This window comes from Hippoglossus stenolepis, chromosome 12, assembly GCF_022539355.2.
Source record: "Hippoglossus stenolepis isolate QCI-W04-F060 chromosome 12, HSTE1.2, whole genome shotgun sequence".
NCBI lineage: Eukaryota > Metazoa > Chordata > Actinopteri > Pleuronectiformes > Pleuronectidae > Hippoglossus > Hippoglossus stenolepis.
Genome location: NC_061494.1, coordinates 7,009,752 through 7,026,784, shown reverse-complemented (window position 1 = coordinate 7,026,784; position 17,033 = coordinate 7,009,752). Strand labels below are relative to the sequence as shown.

General features: G+C 43.8%; 2 protein-coding genes across 2 annotated transcripts in view; one reads left to right on the top strand and one right to left on the bottom strand.

Moving 5' to 3' along the window:
- cdh23 (cadherin-related 23) overlaps window positions 1-8,955 on the top strand; it is a 158,673-nt gene extending 149,718 nt beyond the window's left edge. The window contains exons 52-69 of the mRNA XM_047342361.1: window positions 28-147; window positions 535-712; window positions 1,459-1,670; window positions 2,063-2,257; window positions 2,339-2,452; window positions 2,552-2,681; window positions 3,004-3,267; window positions 3,348-3,509; window positions 4,346-4,602; window positions 4,692-4,789; window positions 4,960-5,080; window positions 5,171-5,250; window positions 5,422-5,462; window positions 5,578-5,638; window positions 6,064-6,193; window positions 6,382-6,501; window positions 6,763-6,873; window positions 7,192-8,955. Coding sequence (XP_047198317.1) covers window positions 28-147; window positions 535-712; window positions 1,459-1,670; window positions 2,063-2,257; window positions 2,339-2,452; window positions 2,552-2,681; window positions 3,004-3,267; window positions 3,348-3,509; window positions 4,346-4,602; window positions 4,692-4,789; window positions 4,960-5,080; window positions 5,171-5,250; window positions 5,422-5,462; window positions 5,578-5,638; window positions 6,064-6,193; window positions 6,382-6,501; window positions 6,763-6,873; window positions 7,192-7,533 — 2,736 coding nt within the window. The 3' untranslated portion in view covers window positions 7,534-8,955. The remainder of the gene's footprint in view (window positions 1-27; window positions 148-534; window positions 713-1,458; window positions 1,671-2,062; window positions 2,258-2,338; window positions 2,453-2,551; window positions 2,682-3,003; window positions 3,268-3,347; window positions 3,510-4,345; window positions 4,603-4,691; window positions 4,790-4,959; window positions 5,081-5,170; window positions 5,251-5,421; window positions 5,463-5,577; window positions 5,639-6,063; window positions 6,194-6,381; window positions 6,502-6,762; window positions 6,874-7,191) is intronic.
- A 391-nt stretch (window positions 8,956-9,346) lies between these two features.
- On the bottom strand, window positions 9,347-15,009 carry LOC118119390 (eukaryotic translation initiation factor 3, subunit 6 interacting protein). Its single transcript, XM_035173323.2, has 15 exons — window positions 14,849-15,009; window positions 14,312-14,342; window positions 13,942-14,152; window positions 13,749-13,828; window positions 13,447-13,508; window positions 13,266-13,335; window positions 13,084-13,157; window positions 12,638-12,809; window positions 12,282-12,436; window positions 12,027-12,197; window positions 10,946-11,079; window positions 10,455-10,628; window positions 10,035-10,224; window positions 9,766-9,846; window positions 9,347-9,580 (listed from the first exon to the last, which is right to left on the bottom strand). The coding sequence occupies exons 1-15, from the start codon at window positions 14,888-14,890 to the stop codon at window positions 9,455-9,457; spliced, it is 1,773 nt and encodes a 590-aa protein (XP_035029214.2). The 5' UTR covers window positions 14,891-15,009; the 3' UTR covers window positions 9,347-9,454.
- Window positions 15,010-17,033: the final 2,024 nt, after the last annotated feature.

Below are 17,033 nucleotides of genomic sequence, written 5' to 3'. Positions count from 1 at the left end.
CTAATTATCCCGTCTCCTCTGTTTCAGGGAGAGATCTACATCCTCTCTCCTCTGGACAGAGAGACAAAGGACCATTACACTCTGACTGCCGTCGCTCGTGACAACCCCGGTGGCAGCCACAGCAACAGACGTGAGAACTCTATCCAGGTAAAGATCACCTATTGTAATCATACAATGATCTTTTCTGACGTCGCTGTCTGGCTTGAATATTTGTCTAACTAATCTACACTCACAGAGTAAGTACACATTAACACCGAATACCATCTACAGTGGCTCCCAGTGGCTAAACTCCATGAGAATGAAAAACCAGAAGATCAATGATGGAACATGCAAGAACCTTGTTTGACATAGTTAAAGTTTCTGTCTGTGATAAAAAATCAGCTGATTATTATTACTGACTGATACATGCTGATGTTTGAGTTGGTCTCCACTATGTATCCTGAATATGACCTTTTCTAGATTATAACCATGTGTCAAGAATGTTCAGTGATTGACTTCCTCCTCATACGTCATCCGCCTGTTGATGCACATCAGGTCCTGGTGACGGTTCTCGATGTCAACGATTATCGGCCACGCTTTTCAGAGCGAGTGTTCAGCAACAGCGTGTTTGAGAACGAGCCCAGTGGTACGTCTGTGATCACCGTGACAGCTACTGACCTGGATGAAGGAGAGAATGGAGCGGTGCTTTACAGCATGTTGGGACCACATTCAGGTATAAATATGTCCTCAAAAGCCTCAGGGGGGTCACTCAACGCCTCCTGTTTGCTTTAATTATCCTTAAGATGCATCTACAACTGGATTGGGGTCCAAATATGACAAAATTCATTGATTGAATGCAGTTTAGAGAGGCATTTGTATGTAAGTGCCACAATTCACTTTTCTTGTCAGGACAAAAACCACAGAGCCATAAATTCCAAGGACCTCTGTTGACCTGCGTGAATGAATGAATGAATCCACGTGTGCAAAGCTTGTAAAGAATAAGAACCCTGGAAGCTGTATTTGTTGCCATAGAGACTTTGGGGTAACTCGATGTTGAACTGAGGCCTCCCAACTGTCCATCTTGGAATTACTTTTTACCTTATGTAAATAATGTCACTGTATCCAACAACTAGTGTGCAGAATTTTGATAACCTGCCAACATTGTTTCACACTAGTTGTTAGTATAATGTCATTATTCACGTAGGTAGTCAGTCAATACAATACCTAAATTCTGTTGTCTTGACATGGAATTACACTTCTACAAAGTATTAAGTAGAATAGAGTAATAATAAAGGAATATTTGTGTAAATGAGTAATAATGTATTTTAAATTTGAAATATGTATGGGTAAACATGGCAAATGTATTAATTTACAAATCCATCTACAGCAGTGCCTTGTGAAAAAAGTGACGGGGTCTGAATACTTCCTGAAGTCACTGTTAAACTTTCCTTGATCCATAAACGTCGTCTCTCCTTTTAGATGCATTTTCACTGGACCCAAACACAGGGCTGGTGCGTTCTCGCCGTCTGCTTCAGTCGTCTGAAAGTTTCAACCTGACTGTGGTGGCCACCGACCAGGGCCGTCCTCCCCTGTGGGGCACTGCAGACCTGATCATCACAGTCATAGACGTCAATGACAACAGACCTGTGTTTGTCAGGCCAGCTAATGGAACCATCATTCATATCTCAGAGGTATCAGCTGTAATGTGTCTCGATGTATTTCACTGTCGGTACATGTGTGCGTGCGTGTTCCACTTCATCGTGGGACCGTAGCATTTTAATTTTCACTTAATTTCTTTTTCACAAATCCCTATAAGAGCAACCTCCCTGTGTATGACCTATTCGAACCATTATAATACACTGGGGACGGCTGTGGTGCTCAGGAAATGAGTCATTCGGCATTTTAAGCTCAGTATCAGGAAATGATACCTGATCCCTACATTTATCGGCTTTAATAAATTGTTCTACCATTTGATAAACATGTGGTTTTACTTAACACCTCAAACATGAACACCAAAAAAAGTGTTCCAGTTACACAGTTTGTTCACACAATCACACATTGGTTCTCGTTGCCCTCCGTGCAGGAGCAGCCTCCCGGTCTGCCTGTGTATGAGGTGCATGCGACAGATTCTGACGAGGGCGTGAATGGAGAGGTCCGCTACGCCTTCCTGCAGACGGGAGCCGGCAACAGAGACTGGGAGAACTTCCACATCGATCCCATATCTGGAGTCATCGCGACGACTGTGAAACTGGACCGAGAAAAACAGACCCTCCATAGCGTGAGTCAACTGTCTGTGAGTTTGTGCAGTCGATACACGTAACTGTGTATGTCTCTAACTGAATCCAAACATGTCTCTCAGCTTATCATTGTTGCCCGTGACATGGGCCAGCCAGTGCCTTATGAGACCACACAGCCTCTGCAGGTGGCGCTGTTGGACATTGACGACAATGAACCTGTCTTCCTCAAACCACCGGTGAGAATATGCTCTAATGGGGTTATGTGTACATGAGATCTTCTATTAATTTTGTGTAATTGTATTTGCTGTCTTGTTCTTTGTGTGTGTGCACCTCAGCGTGGCAGCTTGCCTTACCAGTTGTTGACAGTGCTTGAGCACTCCCCCCCAGGGACTGTGGTGGGGAACATAACCAGAGCTGTGGATGCTGATGAGGGCACCAATGCCATCGTCTACTACTTCATTGCAGGTGACGCTGTGGTCTTCACACATGGCCACATGCTTTGACACACAATGCTGTTCATGATGAAAATGTAATGAAAATATTTTACCCATCAGAGAATGTATTTATATTCTTTTAGCCGAAGTTTTTGTGTGATTCTAGAAGATTTTAGGCATGACCGTGCAGTTTGTGTGGAAGCTGTTGTATGCATTGTCACATTAAAGTCCTCATACTTGAAAGGATTAATGAGGAGGTTTGATTATATCAGTCTCTCACTCTTTCTGTTTGAAGCTGATTCCTTTAGTGCTTTAGATAGCTGAACGTTAACTGTTTCCATGTCTTCCTGCAGCGGGAAACAGCGATGCCATCTTTGGCTTGAGTCATGACGGACAGTTGAAGTTGCACAAGGATCTGGACCGGGAGGAGATCCCGGTCTACTCCATCATCATCAAGGCCTCCAGCAACAGGAGCTGGACGCCTCCCAGGGGTCAGAGGGCAGCACGAGCCAAAGCCCTGAACCCTGCCCGTGACCCCAGCCTGCTGGAAGTCCGCATCCAACTGGAAGACATCAACGACCAGAAACCACGCTTCACTAAGGCAGAGTACACTGCAGGTAATCTACTCTCTTACATTGACTGTATGTGCTATTGTGTAAAACCACCATAACCCTCCTTCTTTGCTTCCCTGTTCCAGGAGTTGCAGCAAACGCCAAAGTGGGTTCAGAGTTGATCAAGGTTGTGGCTATAGATAACGACATAGGCAACAACAGCTTGGTCCAATACCACATCGTCACCATCCGTTACTTCCAGTCACCGAGCAACGGAAGTGAGGACGTTGGCAGCATCTTCACCATCGGTGAGCGTCTTTACCTAAAGTATTCATTATTGTGTCTGGAAACATATAGTGAAGATATACAGCCCATACAGTATGTACATTGTAAAGTAAATCAAAACTGTAGTTACCACTGCAGCCAGGATCACATTTACTTCAAATATCTCATAATACTTAATAAAAGAAACCTCATATAGAGCTGGTTAGACATTATTTAAAAGGGTGAAGCCGATCAGATTTGATATTTTTCACTGTCACCAAATCTCATGAAAAGTCTGTAGTCTGTGTCTCAGTAGTTTGTATTTGAGTCTGTGTGTTTCTCTCAAATGAGGCTCATTGATGTGTTGTTCTGATTTTCATTCTTTTTGGGGTTGTTTTCAATGTTAGTTTTTGGACAGTGCTGGAGCTCTATGGCAGTAAAACAAAACCCATCAGACTTTGGACACACAGGATATATTTGTTAACAGGAAATTTTGGTTTTTCATTGGATGTGTTCACAAGAAAAGTATAAAAACAAAAATTAAATGTACAAATTTATATAAATACAACAATGCAACAATTTTGTTTGTGAATCTGAATTGAATGCTTTCTTTTTAAATGCAGAGTTGAACTGAAATGGCTTCCACAAATCTGACTTAAGAACGAATACCAGTCATTCAATAGACATGTCTTTGCTGCCTGCGCCTCCCTACTATGTAATTCTCTTTATCTTCCAATGAAACCCTGTGTGTTTTTTTGACACATCACACAGAATAAAGTTCCATATTGTATTAACTTTTTTTGTTTTGAGAGCTTGTCTTTGCAATGAGTCAAATTCATGTCCTATACTGAGACAATATTCTCTGCCATGATTTCCACAGGTTTGACCGATGGTATCATCAGAACCTACGACCTCTTCACCGCCTACAATCCAGGCTACTTTCAGCTGGAGATTTTGGCGTGCGACTTTGCCGGACACAGCACAACAACCAATGTGAACATCTATATTCTCCGCGATGACCAGAGGGTCAAGATAGTCTTCAACGAGATCCCTGACTTGGTGCGAGAAAACCAGGAGGACTTTGTCAACTTGCTGTCCAACATCACTGGAGCTACTGTCAACTTAGATGACATACAGGTACAAAGCTTTTCCATTGTAAGCTTTGAACTTTTTTGCGTATGTCGTAAACACATCTGACATTTTTGTCTCACTTTGCTTTTATTCAGTTCCATGTGGACAAAAAAGGCAGAGTGAATTATGCACAGACGGACATTATGATCCATGTCGTCAACAATCAGACCAACACCATCCTGGATGTTGAGAGGTAGACTGTTCCTTCCCTCATGAAATAGATATTTCACTGCAGAGCTACATGATAACACTGACTGTATTTACATTAGAGCTGTCCTCTACTTTCACGGCGATATGTAGGAGTCTCCCGCTCTTCTATTCTGACACGAGTTTACATGTGTCCTGGTGCTTCATGTGTTGCAGGGTGATCCAGATGATCGATGAGAACAAGGAGCAGCTGAGAAGCCTGTTCAGGACGTACAACGTTGTGGACGTTCAGCCGGCTGTCAGTGACCAACTCCCTGACGACATCTCCACGCTCCAGGTCTGTGAGGCTCGGACTTCCAGAACCCCTCAGGTTGTCGTGAATGTTTTTTTGATGCTTTAAAACTTTCTCTCTGCTTCTCGTTGACAGCTGGTCATCATCATCCTGGCTGTGCTGCTGTGCTTGGCAGGAATTCTGTTTGTCACAATGAACTGGCATTATCGTAGAGTGTAAGAATCATTCAGCTTTCTATAAAAGGGCCATTTGTGTTGACATGCGATTTTTCTTCCGATTGAATTATTTGAAACCTGCTCAGGTATTGACTGCGGTTTAGGCTCCCAGTCTGAGCAGTGATATCAACTTGTTTATCATCTCGACTTGTCTGTGTTCTTGTGGTGCAGACACCAGAGGAAGCTGAAAGCCATCGTTTCCGGATCGACTGGTGAGAGGAAGCTTCATTAAGGGGGCTGCCCCGCCAGCTGTAACAAGATCTGTATAACATGTTAACTGTAGAAAGGCTGTTGTACTGATACAATTATTTGTCCTGCACCATCCAGGGAACCAGGGTCTAATGGATATCCTGGACATGCCCAACACTAACAAGTACTCTTTTGAGGGGTGAGATAACGGCTTCATTTTCACAGCTCTAGGGCGCTCGAGGGAATTCCCTCCAAATATCACTTTGTGTTGCTTTCCCGAAAAATTTCATTCAGTGTTTTTCCACTTGTTATGATTATTTGTCTGAAGATTCAAAGGCAGGAATCATTGGAGACTCTGGGAGGTCACAGTACTTAACCAAGAGATACTTCCAGAATATAAACTTTTCAACCATCCTTTCATGCGTTTCTCAAAATGCCACACATTACTTTTTCAAATAATGCTTTTAGTCTACTGTTTGACCTTTAGAGCCTATAACACTAATCTAATAGAACAAATGAAAAAGATTATTGTAACACAATCTAACTTCAAGTTCTTTGTAAATCTTACCATTATTATTCTTCCAGTTAATATTGTGTTTGATACTACTGTATTTGCCTTCGTAGGGCGAATCCCGTGTGGCTGGACCCGTTCTGCCGTAACCTGGAGCTGGCCGCCCAGGCTGACCACGAGGACGACCTGCCTGAGAACCTGAGTGAGATCACGGACCTGTGGAACAGCCCCGCACGCACTCATGTCAGTACCAACAGGAATCTGAGTTCATTATATATATATATATATCTCACAACTACATTCTGAAGATGTTCATAGATTATATTTTGCTTACACAAGTCTGTATTCTCGAACATTATTTGCTCTCTGAGTCGACCCCACTGCACAGCTGTACCCTCACAATATTTTCTAACCAGTGTGTTTTCCAACAGGGTACATTCGGTCGAGAGCCTCAAGCGAAGCCAGAGGACGATCGTTACCTGAGAGCAGCCATTCAGGAGTACGACAACATCGCTAAACTAGGCCAGATCATGAGGGAGGGGCCTATCAAGGTGAGACACCTGCATGTGAGATTATCCAGGGAAACGTTCACACACATGATCACTCTGTCATTGGTAACCTACTGTCTCCCTCAAGCCTCATCAAATCATTAGGATACCTCCTCCAGTCAGTCCTGAGAAGAGGAGAGGTGGATTCGAGGACTTTAAATAGGCCGTTTAGATCCAGAGGATTAGATTCCTGCTGATTACCATATATAACAACTGTTACAGTGAGAGTGTGTGAGGTGTTGATCCTAACTGCTGTCGTGTCAGGGTTCCCTGCTGAAGGTGGTCCTGGATGACTACCTGAGGCTGAAAACGCTCTTTGCAGCTCGACTCGTCACTGTGTCCACCAGCCAGGGAGATATCTCATCAGTCACTGAGGTGGGCTCGGGAGATCGGATTATCTGTTTGCATCTACTGCTCCTCTCTGGCAACACTGGACACTGATCTTGATTTCCTTTGATTTCCCATTCTGACGTCCTGTCGGCTGCTGTGGAACCTTCTCTCTGCTAATCTATTGTCTCACTGCATCTTTTACTGAACCTGATTTTTTTCAAACTTACTGAAAAGTTTCCCTCTGGTGTATCTCTATCCAGCTCTTCCTCCAGGCTCTTCCTTACAAATCTGTTATCTTTTGTATTCCATATAAACGCTATTAATCGAAAGCTTGATTCATTCTCATCTCCTCTCCTTCAAAAGCTGATCCAGAGCGACCTCGACGACGATGAGGACGAGTGTCTGGGCATGGGCGGAGGGCGTGGCACTCTGCGCTTCAAGCATAAGCTTCCTGTCGAGTTGAAGGGTCCCGAAGGTGTGCACGTGGTCCACGGCAGCACAGGTACCCTCCTGACCTCTGACCTCAACAGCCTGCCGGAGGACGACCAGCGGGCCCTGGCGCGCTCCATGGAGGCGCTGAATTCAGACGGGGGGCTTTATTGTGAGCGCAACGCCCGCACAGAGTCTGCAAAGTCCACCCCGATGCACCGTCACAAGGACGGAGACACCCTGTCAGAGAGTCCCTTGGAGATCACAGAGTTATGACTAGCCGAGGCCTCGCTGGTCTGAGCGCCATCATGACTCATGTGTGTCCTTGTGCCTCCACGCCGCCACCCTGCCAAGGTAAGGGAGGATCGGAGGAGGAGTGTGTGTAGTCTAGGGAACCTCATCGGCCAACCTCATTGCATCAGTGAGACCAGAGGTTTGACTCTGGCATGTTGAAGATGGTCCCACTTCTGATGCTTCAAGAGAAGGCTCATTCAAAAGACCTGTAGGAAACTTAAAATCAAGCAGGGCACTGGTCCTCAGCGAGACAAAATCAACTGGTGTCATCGACTGTCATCCAAAGAGCTAAGTGGAAAAGAAAGATGAACCCTCCCTGTGGGAGAAGCTTGTTGATCTATGACCTTAAAATCAACTGAAGGTGCCTCATTCCCACTTCTCCTTTTGAATACACCTGGACTGCAGACACTCATACCAACACACACACACACACACAGACCAGCAGATGGCCATCAATGCAACACTGAGCTAATGAGACAATTCCTGATCGTGTTCGAATACTTTTTGTAATGCAAAAAAATAATAATATCAGTGCGGAAGGAGTGAGGCTGGAACAGAAGACTTCTCTCTTTCAGGTATTTGATACTTTCTGTCGCTAAGAGTTATCAATGGCCATTTAATGCAGACAAGAGCACTTTGAATATTTCCCCCAGTGATGCTTACGGAGTGGATTTCACCAGGAGAAAGATGGAAAGGAGCCTAACCACTGTAAAATGTTGCCAGTAGTTTGGTGAAAGACTATTTTTTTTTCTTTTTATCAACGGCAAAAAGTCTAAACACTCCGAGTCTGCAGAGCAGTAGTGAACATTCACACCGTGATCCTACTCTGGTTTTAGCATGGACTGAACCAGTTGTGCACAAGAAGACTCCTTCCTGAGATGATTAACGAAGGTGGACGAACATCATATCAAACTGGAGAAAAAGAGAAAAAAAAAACGGTTTTGATTAATTTGATATTGAAGGCTGAAGTTATTGATGGAATTTAAATAAATATGAATTATCCCGTTTTTATAGACATTAATAAGATGGCATCGTGCCCACAGAGACTTTACACTGCCAACTGAGGGAGTAAGAGTCAACGTTTGCTTTATTTTTTTATTTTCTAGAAAATGTGATGGAATCAAAAGATATTTTTGAAGATAAATGCTGGCTTACCAAATTAGGTAAAAAGAATAACTCTGGATGTTTGGACTACGTGTATATCGTGCTATGGTGACACATGTATGTTGTTCTATTTTCCTTTATATGACAATTGACAGTTTCTGATGAGTGGTGTTTTTAAAATATTTTTTTTATATTCTCATTTTGTAAGTTTTTATTTCTTTGTCGTTATTGTCACCAGCCCTGAGATCTGTGTTGGGAAATGTTGTTGAATGAAGTGATAATAAAAGAAATATGCAATGACCTCTGACCTCAGTTGGTGGGAGAGGAGCCAGAAACAGTGAAGCAACCGATGCAGTAAAATAAAATCCAAGCAGACACCCACAGTCTGAGACAAATTAATGACCCATGAAACTATATATTTGTCCCCGTGATGATTCCAGTTGATTTCTATTGTTCTCAAAGGTCCAATCTGAGCAGACCTTTCAAGAGAAACAGACCAATACTAATAAAAATATGGCTATTATATTAGTGTACTGAATTCTGGTGGGACCTGCCAGAAATACCTGCATCCTTGCATGTCTATAAATGGCGCTTCCCTTGACAATAAAAGTTTTCAAAAACTCACAAAGCTGAGGGCTTGGTAAATACTCCCATCTAGTGGTTGTGGGAAGAAAAGAATCAAACTCAGAGGTTTTAGCACATCACTCCATCCTTTTATTGTTACATAGAAAAGTTTCCATCAGTAATATTTCTCAAACAGCTTGCAAGAGGCTGAAGGGGCGGACGACTCCGCTGCTGCTCACACTGCTCTGATCGCTGTGCTTGCTGCAGTCGTGGTGGGGGTGGTGGTGGTGGTGGTGGGGGTGGCGGCGGCAGTGGTGGTGCTGCCCGCGACCGCCGGTGCCTTCTTCATTGTCTTATTCAACTGCAGGCAAAGACACATTTATTTTTCAGTAGGGGGGGGTTGCAGCCTACCAACCAATGATTGCATAAGAAGACTAGTGACAGAATTTGTCACATTACCCAGTTTTCCCATGCTGGAAAAAAACGTAATCCCTTAAAATAACTCAAACCTTCTGTACATCAAGAGACATGCATATCACTACTCACCTCCTCAAACTTGTGGATCTGTCTGATGAAAAAGTCTCCATACCGACGAGCAACTTTAGTGTCAGCAATGTGGATCATGTCCTGTGGGAGAGATAGAAACATAGAACACCTTCAAACACCGTGCAACAGTGACCCTTTCAGATTATGTATTTTATACACAGCTTGTGTACATGTGAGACAACGTGGAGCTGCTGTAAGAAGAACAGGATCCATCTGAACTCTACTGTATCTTTTGAAATGCATCAAAGACTGAACAGACTTTTACACACCTTGTCGATATAAAAGTCGACCTCAGACGCGGACTGGAACTCTCCTTCCAGAGCTGAGATGCCGCTGGTCCACACAAGGTTCTTCATCTTGTGTTTGAAGACGAGCAGCTGGATACGGAACTCCTGCTCCGTCATGTCCAGGAAACCTGCCAGCTTGGCTACTGGCATGGTGGTGTAGAGCTTCAGGAAGCTGTGGGGACAAACTGAGACTTAGACGATGTGTACAGACATCCTGCAACCACATTCAAGTCAAGAGGCTTCTCGAGATAATCCAACTGTTTCTGAAAGACCAGATTAGGAAAGATAAAAGAAAAACTAAACTACATGAATCCTAAATGTTTTTAGTTTTAATACCACCTAATACAGATATATATATATATATATAACTGGGACCCGCTCACAGTTGAGAGTATGCTCTACCTGCGGATGGTGGTGAGCTGCGCCTGCTGCTGCACTTCCTCAGTAAAGACCTTCAGCTGCTGCTGGAAAGGTTCTTTGTGGTAGTTGGGGTGGACATTGTCATAATTTGGCACCACAGGCGACAAGAACTTCGGACAGGCGAAGCTGAACTGTTCCTCGAATATCTGCAGGTCTCTGATATGGAAAAAAACAGAACACTTCATTCAACACGGCACCTGTTACCCACAGTGCACTGCAGGGAAAGATGCAAAAAGATGGAACTAAATTCCCCAAACTAAATGAAGCTACAGTCGGCCCAAAGACCCCAGAAGAAAATACACAGTATCCTAGTAAAACTGTACCGTTGTTCTGTACTTTTATGCTCATCTTTGATAAAACAGAAAAGATAAAAAAACTTCCCTCCAGTAAGGGAAAACCAAAAATAAAATCAGAGAAAATCCTCTTCATCAAATACATTTGCTCCCCTGTGATGTGAAGAATATGTTCCTTACCCTTTCTGCATCCGCAGCATCTTGTCTCCGTACTTCTCCCTCAGTTGGGTATGGATGCTCTCATCAATGCGCATGGGGTACATGGTGAGAGCGATGGCCAGCAGACCGTGCATCTGCTCATTTTGTTTGTTAATCTGTAAATGAATAAAAATATCAAGACGTCATTAGCACTTCTGAAAAGATCCTCTTTAGAACTGACAGCTTGCAACCAGGAGAAGGCTCTCTGCTTTATACAGTGGAAACATAAGTGATCAACCGTTTATATGGATCAAAAAGCTTGGCAAAGAACTGTTCCTATACAAATGTGTCCATTAGTCTCGCTCCACACTGAACTAGGGATGTCACGATACCATGAAATTTCCACGATTCTCAATACCCATTTCAATACCATGGCAAAAAACTAAACAATAAATCCTGTTTACTTCAACACACACTATATAAAGAATATTTGAACATACAAAAGAAAGTGGCTATGTATCCTTCAAGTAATGAATAAAAAGAAAAGGCTTTTATACATAATAAAACAGAACCGGGGCACGTAGGAAAATTGAGATTTAAGTTATCAGGTAAAGCTCAATGACTGTAAGAAAACAGCAGAGCACACGCACACGCACACGCTCTCCTAACATCCCTACTGCCAACCGAATTGAGCCAAACCGAGTGCACCACGCCAGCTGACCTATTCTGGTATTTTTACCCAGTGCGAGTTTACAAATGCATCCGATTACACTGTGTGTGTGTCAGTGAGAGAGAAAGAGAGCGAGTGGAGTCAGGAAGAGCTGAATTATGAATGAATGCGCAGCTACAAAGAAAGGTTTCACTCATTGAGGCAAATGATCATTATGTGGTGATTGGTGTTGATAGTGTGGCGTCATTTCAAACTAATAAAGGATTAAATTGCAGCGGGTCCTAGACGTCAGCTGAGTGGGTGTCTGTCAGTCAGAAAGACAGAGATTAAGCCTCAATGAATGTGAAAAACCTGTGTTTACCTACTATTTCATATCAAAATGGCTGCCTTGAAAAAGGTCTATTAATGGGAAACACTGATCCTGCAATCAAAGAAAGCACTGCTCTGACTCACCATCTCATATTTATATGTTGACCTCTGGAACATGTTTCTCGTCCTCTGGATGTAGAGCAGGATGTTGGCGAAGACTCGTATGGCGTCCTGGTAACGCCTCATCATCAGGTAGGCAAATCCCACGTAGTAATAGGTGGTGATCTGGCACTCGGGCACGCGGGAGTACATGCTCTGAGAGACAGGAAACAAATCCTCATCACTGGTCGTTCTCAGGCGTGTTCCTCTCTGCATCCATTACTGTAAGTTGAGTCTCACCTTCTTGTTGAGCTCGATGTTCTCCAGGACTTTGATGGCCTGGTAATAATCCCCCAGCAGAGAGTGAAGCCTCAGGAGCCCCACCAAGCTGAAGTAACCCAACATCTTGTACAGGGAGTGACGCCCATATTCTCCAGCCACACTCTCCGGGTCTCCTGCAACATGCAAACAAGGCACATATATGTTTCACATATGCTACATGTCTCATATATTACCTAAGCTTAATATGCTGACGTTGACTTCACTCCAAAAAAGCAAAGAATTACGCACTGCAACTTATTTTGGTTAACTTGATCAAGGGGTGAAGCCTATTGACTTCCTAAAACAACAAGTATCTCCAGAACATTCTTCCTCACCTCCGCTGGTGTACACCTCAAGCTGGCGGTTGATGTTGCTCTTGTCCACCAATGAGTGGAGAACGTTGAGGACGCTGTGGACGTTCCAGATCTTCGGGTTGTTCCTCAGGAATTCAATCTCCTCCTCTGACTTCTTGGCCGTCTTGCAGCGGTACTGACTGAACGATTGGAACTGAAGAGAGGTACTCGTGTTAAAGGCATTTACACACACTGTCTATGGGCTTTTAGACAGGAAAGAGATAAGAGAAGTTACCCCTATGAGCCATGTTTAAAAAGACATTATATCCCATCTATCTGGTTCTACTCGTATATTAAAAACAACCTTAAAATGTCTGGGCTCAACTATTTGACCTGGTCTTAATTTTAGCACAAATTCTTACATGCGTCTCTTTGTTATGGGCAAGTTTTGTCAATCGAGGAAATGTGAAGAATATAATTTTCTATACCTGGTAGATGAACTCATCAATGATGTCCCACAGCCACTGGTTCGGCAGTTCGAGAGGGGCGGGGCCATCAGCATCTGTTTACAGTCAGAAATATTCTCCTTTAACTTGCTTTTCATCGCTGGCTCTTTTAGATAAATAATTACTAATGGGGGAAAAATGTGACACATGTTGTTGAAACTTACTGAGAATGTAATTGAAGAGGTTGCAGTAGTTGTAGTACGACTCAAACCTCTGGTCCAAAGTCGGCCCGCCCTGAATATCAAGAAAACAACATTTGTAATTAATACTGGAGAGGGGTTTGTAGCAGGTTTCTCAGAAATGAAGGAGGACGTTGATGTCAGTTTGTATTGAGCAGTTACTCACGCTGACTTTAGCGTAGATGTGTCTGTAGTAGAGCTCCTTGTAAAGGATAAGGAACACAGCATCTGTTTGAGGTGAGAGGAAAACATTGACATTAAAAGGGATAGTTCAGCAAAAATGTGAAGTCCACTCCCCCTCCATCGGCATAGCGATGAGTAGATAATGAGTGAAGTTTCATTTTTCTGTGAACGATCCTTTGACACATTTATACTGCAGACTTAAGACAAAATTCAATCATTAAATAATTTCTACAAGGAAAAACAAATGGTAGTGTTGATGCTGGTGATGCTGGATGACACACTTACCGTTACCGACGAGTGCTGCTATGGCCTCAGCCTCTGGCCAGGGGGAGTTCTTAAAGAAACGCTCCGTCAACTTGTTCCAGCTGTAGAGCAACAAAACAAGACATAAGAAACTCAGATCACGTCCACAAACAGCTTTAGAGTATCTCTTGAAATAGACAACATTACCACAGCAGGGGTTGGGGGTTGCATTTACCTGTTGTCATAGACGTCCTGGATCTCGTAGATCTTCTGCTCGATGCTCTCGCTGGAGACGTGGTTGGCCTGCAGCTCGTAAACCTTCTGGTCGATCAGGTCTGAGGTGGTCTTGTGGAAATACTGCAGGAAGTTCTTGATCACCTCTGGAATCACGCTGTAGGTCTGCTGCTCGTACTGCCTCTCGTAGGCCAGGTCCGCCTTCGGGTCGCCTGCAGGGAGATGGGAGCGTGAGGAGGAGACACTGATGCACCGTCACTCCACTAAATGAAGTATTCAAGAAATGTGCAGCTGAGTTCTGACTGTAGAGAACAGTTTATACAGGAAATGTGACATCATATATTTGGATGGAGAGATGTGTGCACACTCACCAGTGTGCAGGTCGCAGTCATAAGGATCGTACTGGGGGGAAACAGAGCAGATACACATTTATTACTATTGAAAAACTAACATCTGTCTGTCAGACAGGCCCTTATCGATGACGTCAGCTTGTTTGGTCTAAAACGTTATCATCTGCCTAACTTAGTATTTATTTTATTTATCAGACAGAATCCAAAACATAGAACATACAGACACATGCAATACTTTACAAAGGATAGAGGACACAACAGGTCCAGAGGCAGATGTCATGTCTGTACAACATCATGGAGAGACGACAGGTCACTCATTGAAAAACACTAGTTATCATCTACCGGACATAAGAAGCGACATAACGTTACCCTGACGTCACACGGACTGTGCTTTGGATGCATTGTCCCGGATCTTATTGACATCATGCTAACTCATCACAAGCTACTGTTCTATCCGGAGTGTTAGCTATGCAGCTAGCTGGCTAGCAGGCTACCGCTAACCAGCATGTCGGTGTTGGGATCACAAAGGTTTGAAATGTGTAAGAGGAATCTGTTTACCCTGACTTCTTCCTCTTCGTGGAACGACATGGGGGTAGTCATTGCTCTAAGCTCGTAGCTTAGCAAAGGAGGAGAACGTGTGATGTGTTAGCTAACCCAGCTAAAGCACGCAACCGGCGCAGGAGAGGCGGAAACGGAAGAAAGAAGCTGTGACGTACGAGTGGAACGCAGCAGGCAGTGAAGCATTATGGGAAAATGTGTACCGTGTTCTTCTTCTTTCCGGCAGACTAGGCACTATTAAGTGTATTGCTGCCCCCACCGGCAGGGAATCATCACTGCAGTTTAAACCTCCCCAGCTCTCTCCTTTGATACTTCCTATCGCAGAGCAGTGTTGTTACAGACATGTTGTAGTCCCCAGTTTGCCTGCTGCTATAGATACCTCCATCCTTTCTTTGGCACACGTGGTGAAGCCTCCTCACTGTGGGAGAACATGTGCAGCAGTGATGAACCCTAGCCTTGACTCCTCCGGCTGTATGCAGCTCCTGTGAGCCGTGTGCTGCCGTGGCCCCTGGCCCCTGGCTGTAGAGGTTTGTGGCTGTGGTGACTCTCTACCCTGCCAGGCTCCTTTTCTGTGGCCTGCACACTAAATCTACGGCCTCCATTCCAGCCTGCATGTGCCCTGTTGTCCTGGCTGCGAGAGACACAGGCTAAGGCCCCAGACTGGAGGTGGTGAGTAGTGCTCGTCCCCATATTGAATGTGTTTTCATGCAGCATGGTCAGCCTGGCTAATTATTGTGTTTTCTTTGTGTTAGGTTCACCTGCTGCTGTTTTTTCTTGGTTAATATTGGTATCTAATATCTTCCTTTTTGGCAGCATTTACTTGTTTAGTTTGTTTGAATTGTTATCTGTGTTTGTTTGAACTGGGTTACACCATTATTGGTTATATTCTTTACAGATATATTGTTTACAGATATATTGTTTACAGATATATTGTTTACAGATATATTGTTTATGGTTATATTGTTTACAGATATATTGTTTACAGATATATTATTTATGGTTATATTGTTTACAGATATATTGTTTACAGATATATTGTTTATGGTTATATTGTTTACAGATATATTGTTTTACAGATATATTATTTATGGTTATATTCTAAATTTCTACAATAGTTATTGTTATCAGCTGTGGCTGAGGGGTAGAGCGGTCATCCTCCAACCTGAAGGTCGGCAGTTCGATCCCCAGTCTTCCCCATCTGCATGCCGAAGTGTCCTTGGGCAAGATGCTGAATCCCGAATTGCCCCTCATAGAACAACGAAGTGCTGCTAATAGATGCACTGTATGAATGTGTGTGTGAATGTAAAACTCTACTGTAAAGAGCTTTGAGTGGTCATCAAGACTAGAAAAGCGATATATAACTACAAAACCATTTACCATTTTATTGTTTCATTGCAGCTGAGTGCAGCCTTGCTGGGAGGCTATGGCACTCCGGGTGAGGTCCCCACGTTGATGCATGTGAGTGAGAGCACTGGGTTACGAGTGTGTGCACCATTGTTGCTGTGATGCACCTGAGGTGAGTATCTGGTGGCACCCCTGGGCCCTCCTTTGGTTAGACTGCCCCCCCTTTGGTTAGACTGCCCCTCCACACATGGCCTCAGCTCACATCCCCCATTCTTTCCTTTAGGTTGGACTGACTTTTGTAGTTTTAAGGGATTTCTTATGGCAATGTTACAGTAATGTAATGTAGAACATTTTTTAATCCTGTTTTAAGTTGTTTAAATAAAATATTCTTTGTTAATAAGGACATGCGTCTCTGCCTCTTATCAGTAAGAACTCGTGTTGTTGATTGGTGTCCAGAGAGGGACCTTGAAACTGTGCATCCTGGGTTCCAATCTCCCCCCCAGGTGGCGTTGTTGTGCTATCGGACTCAGCCTCCCACATGATACTACGACGCTCCATCATTCCAAATATCACTTGCATATATCTACTTTATTTCTGCCCAAACTTGCCCTTGCAGCCCGATCCGCCACCTTGTTGACCTCAACCCCAACATGTGCTGGCACCCATAAAAACAAATACACACTACTTCCCTGCCTCTCCAATTTAGAAACCATCATTAAGATCTCCCTAACTATATCTGGCCTAGCTCTGTCAATAAAAACATTGTGCCCTATCCTTGTGTGCCATGAGGCACCGTGCAAAGCGAAGTTAAATGTCCAGTGCGCAAAGAGCCGGACTGTGG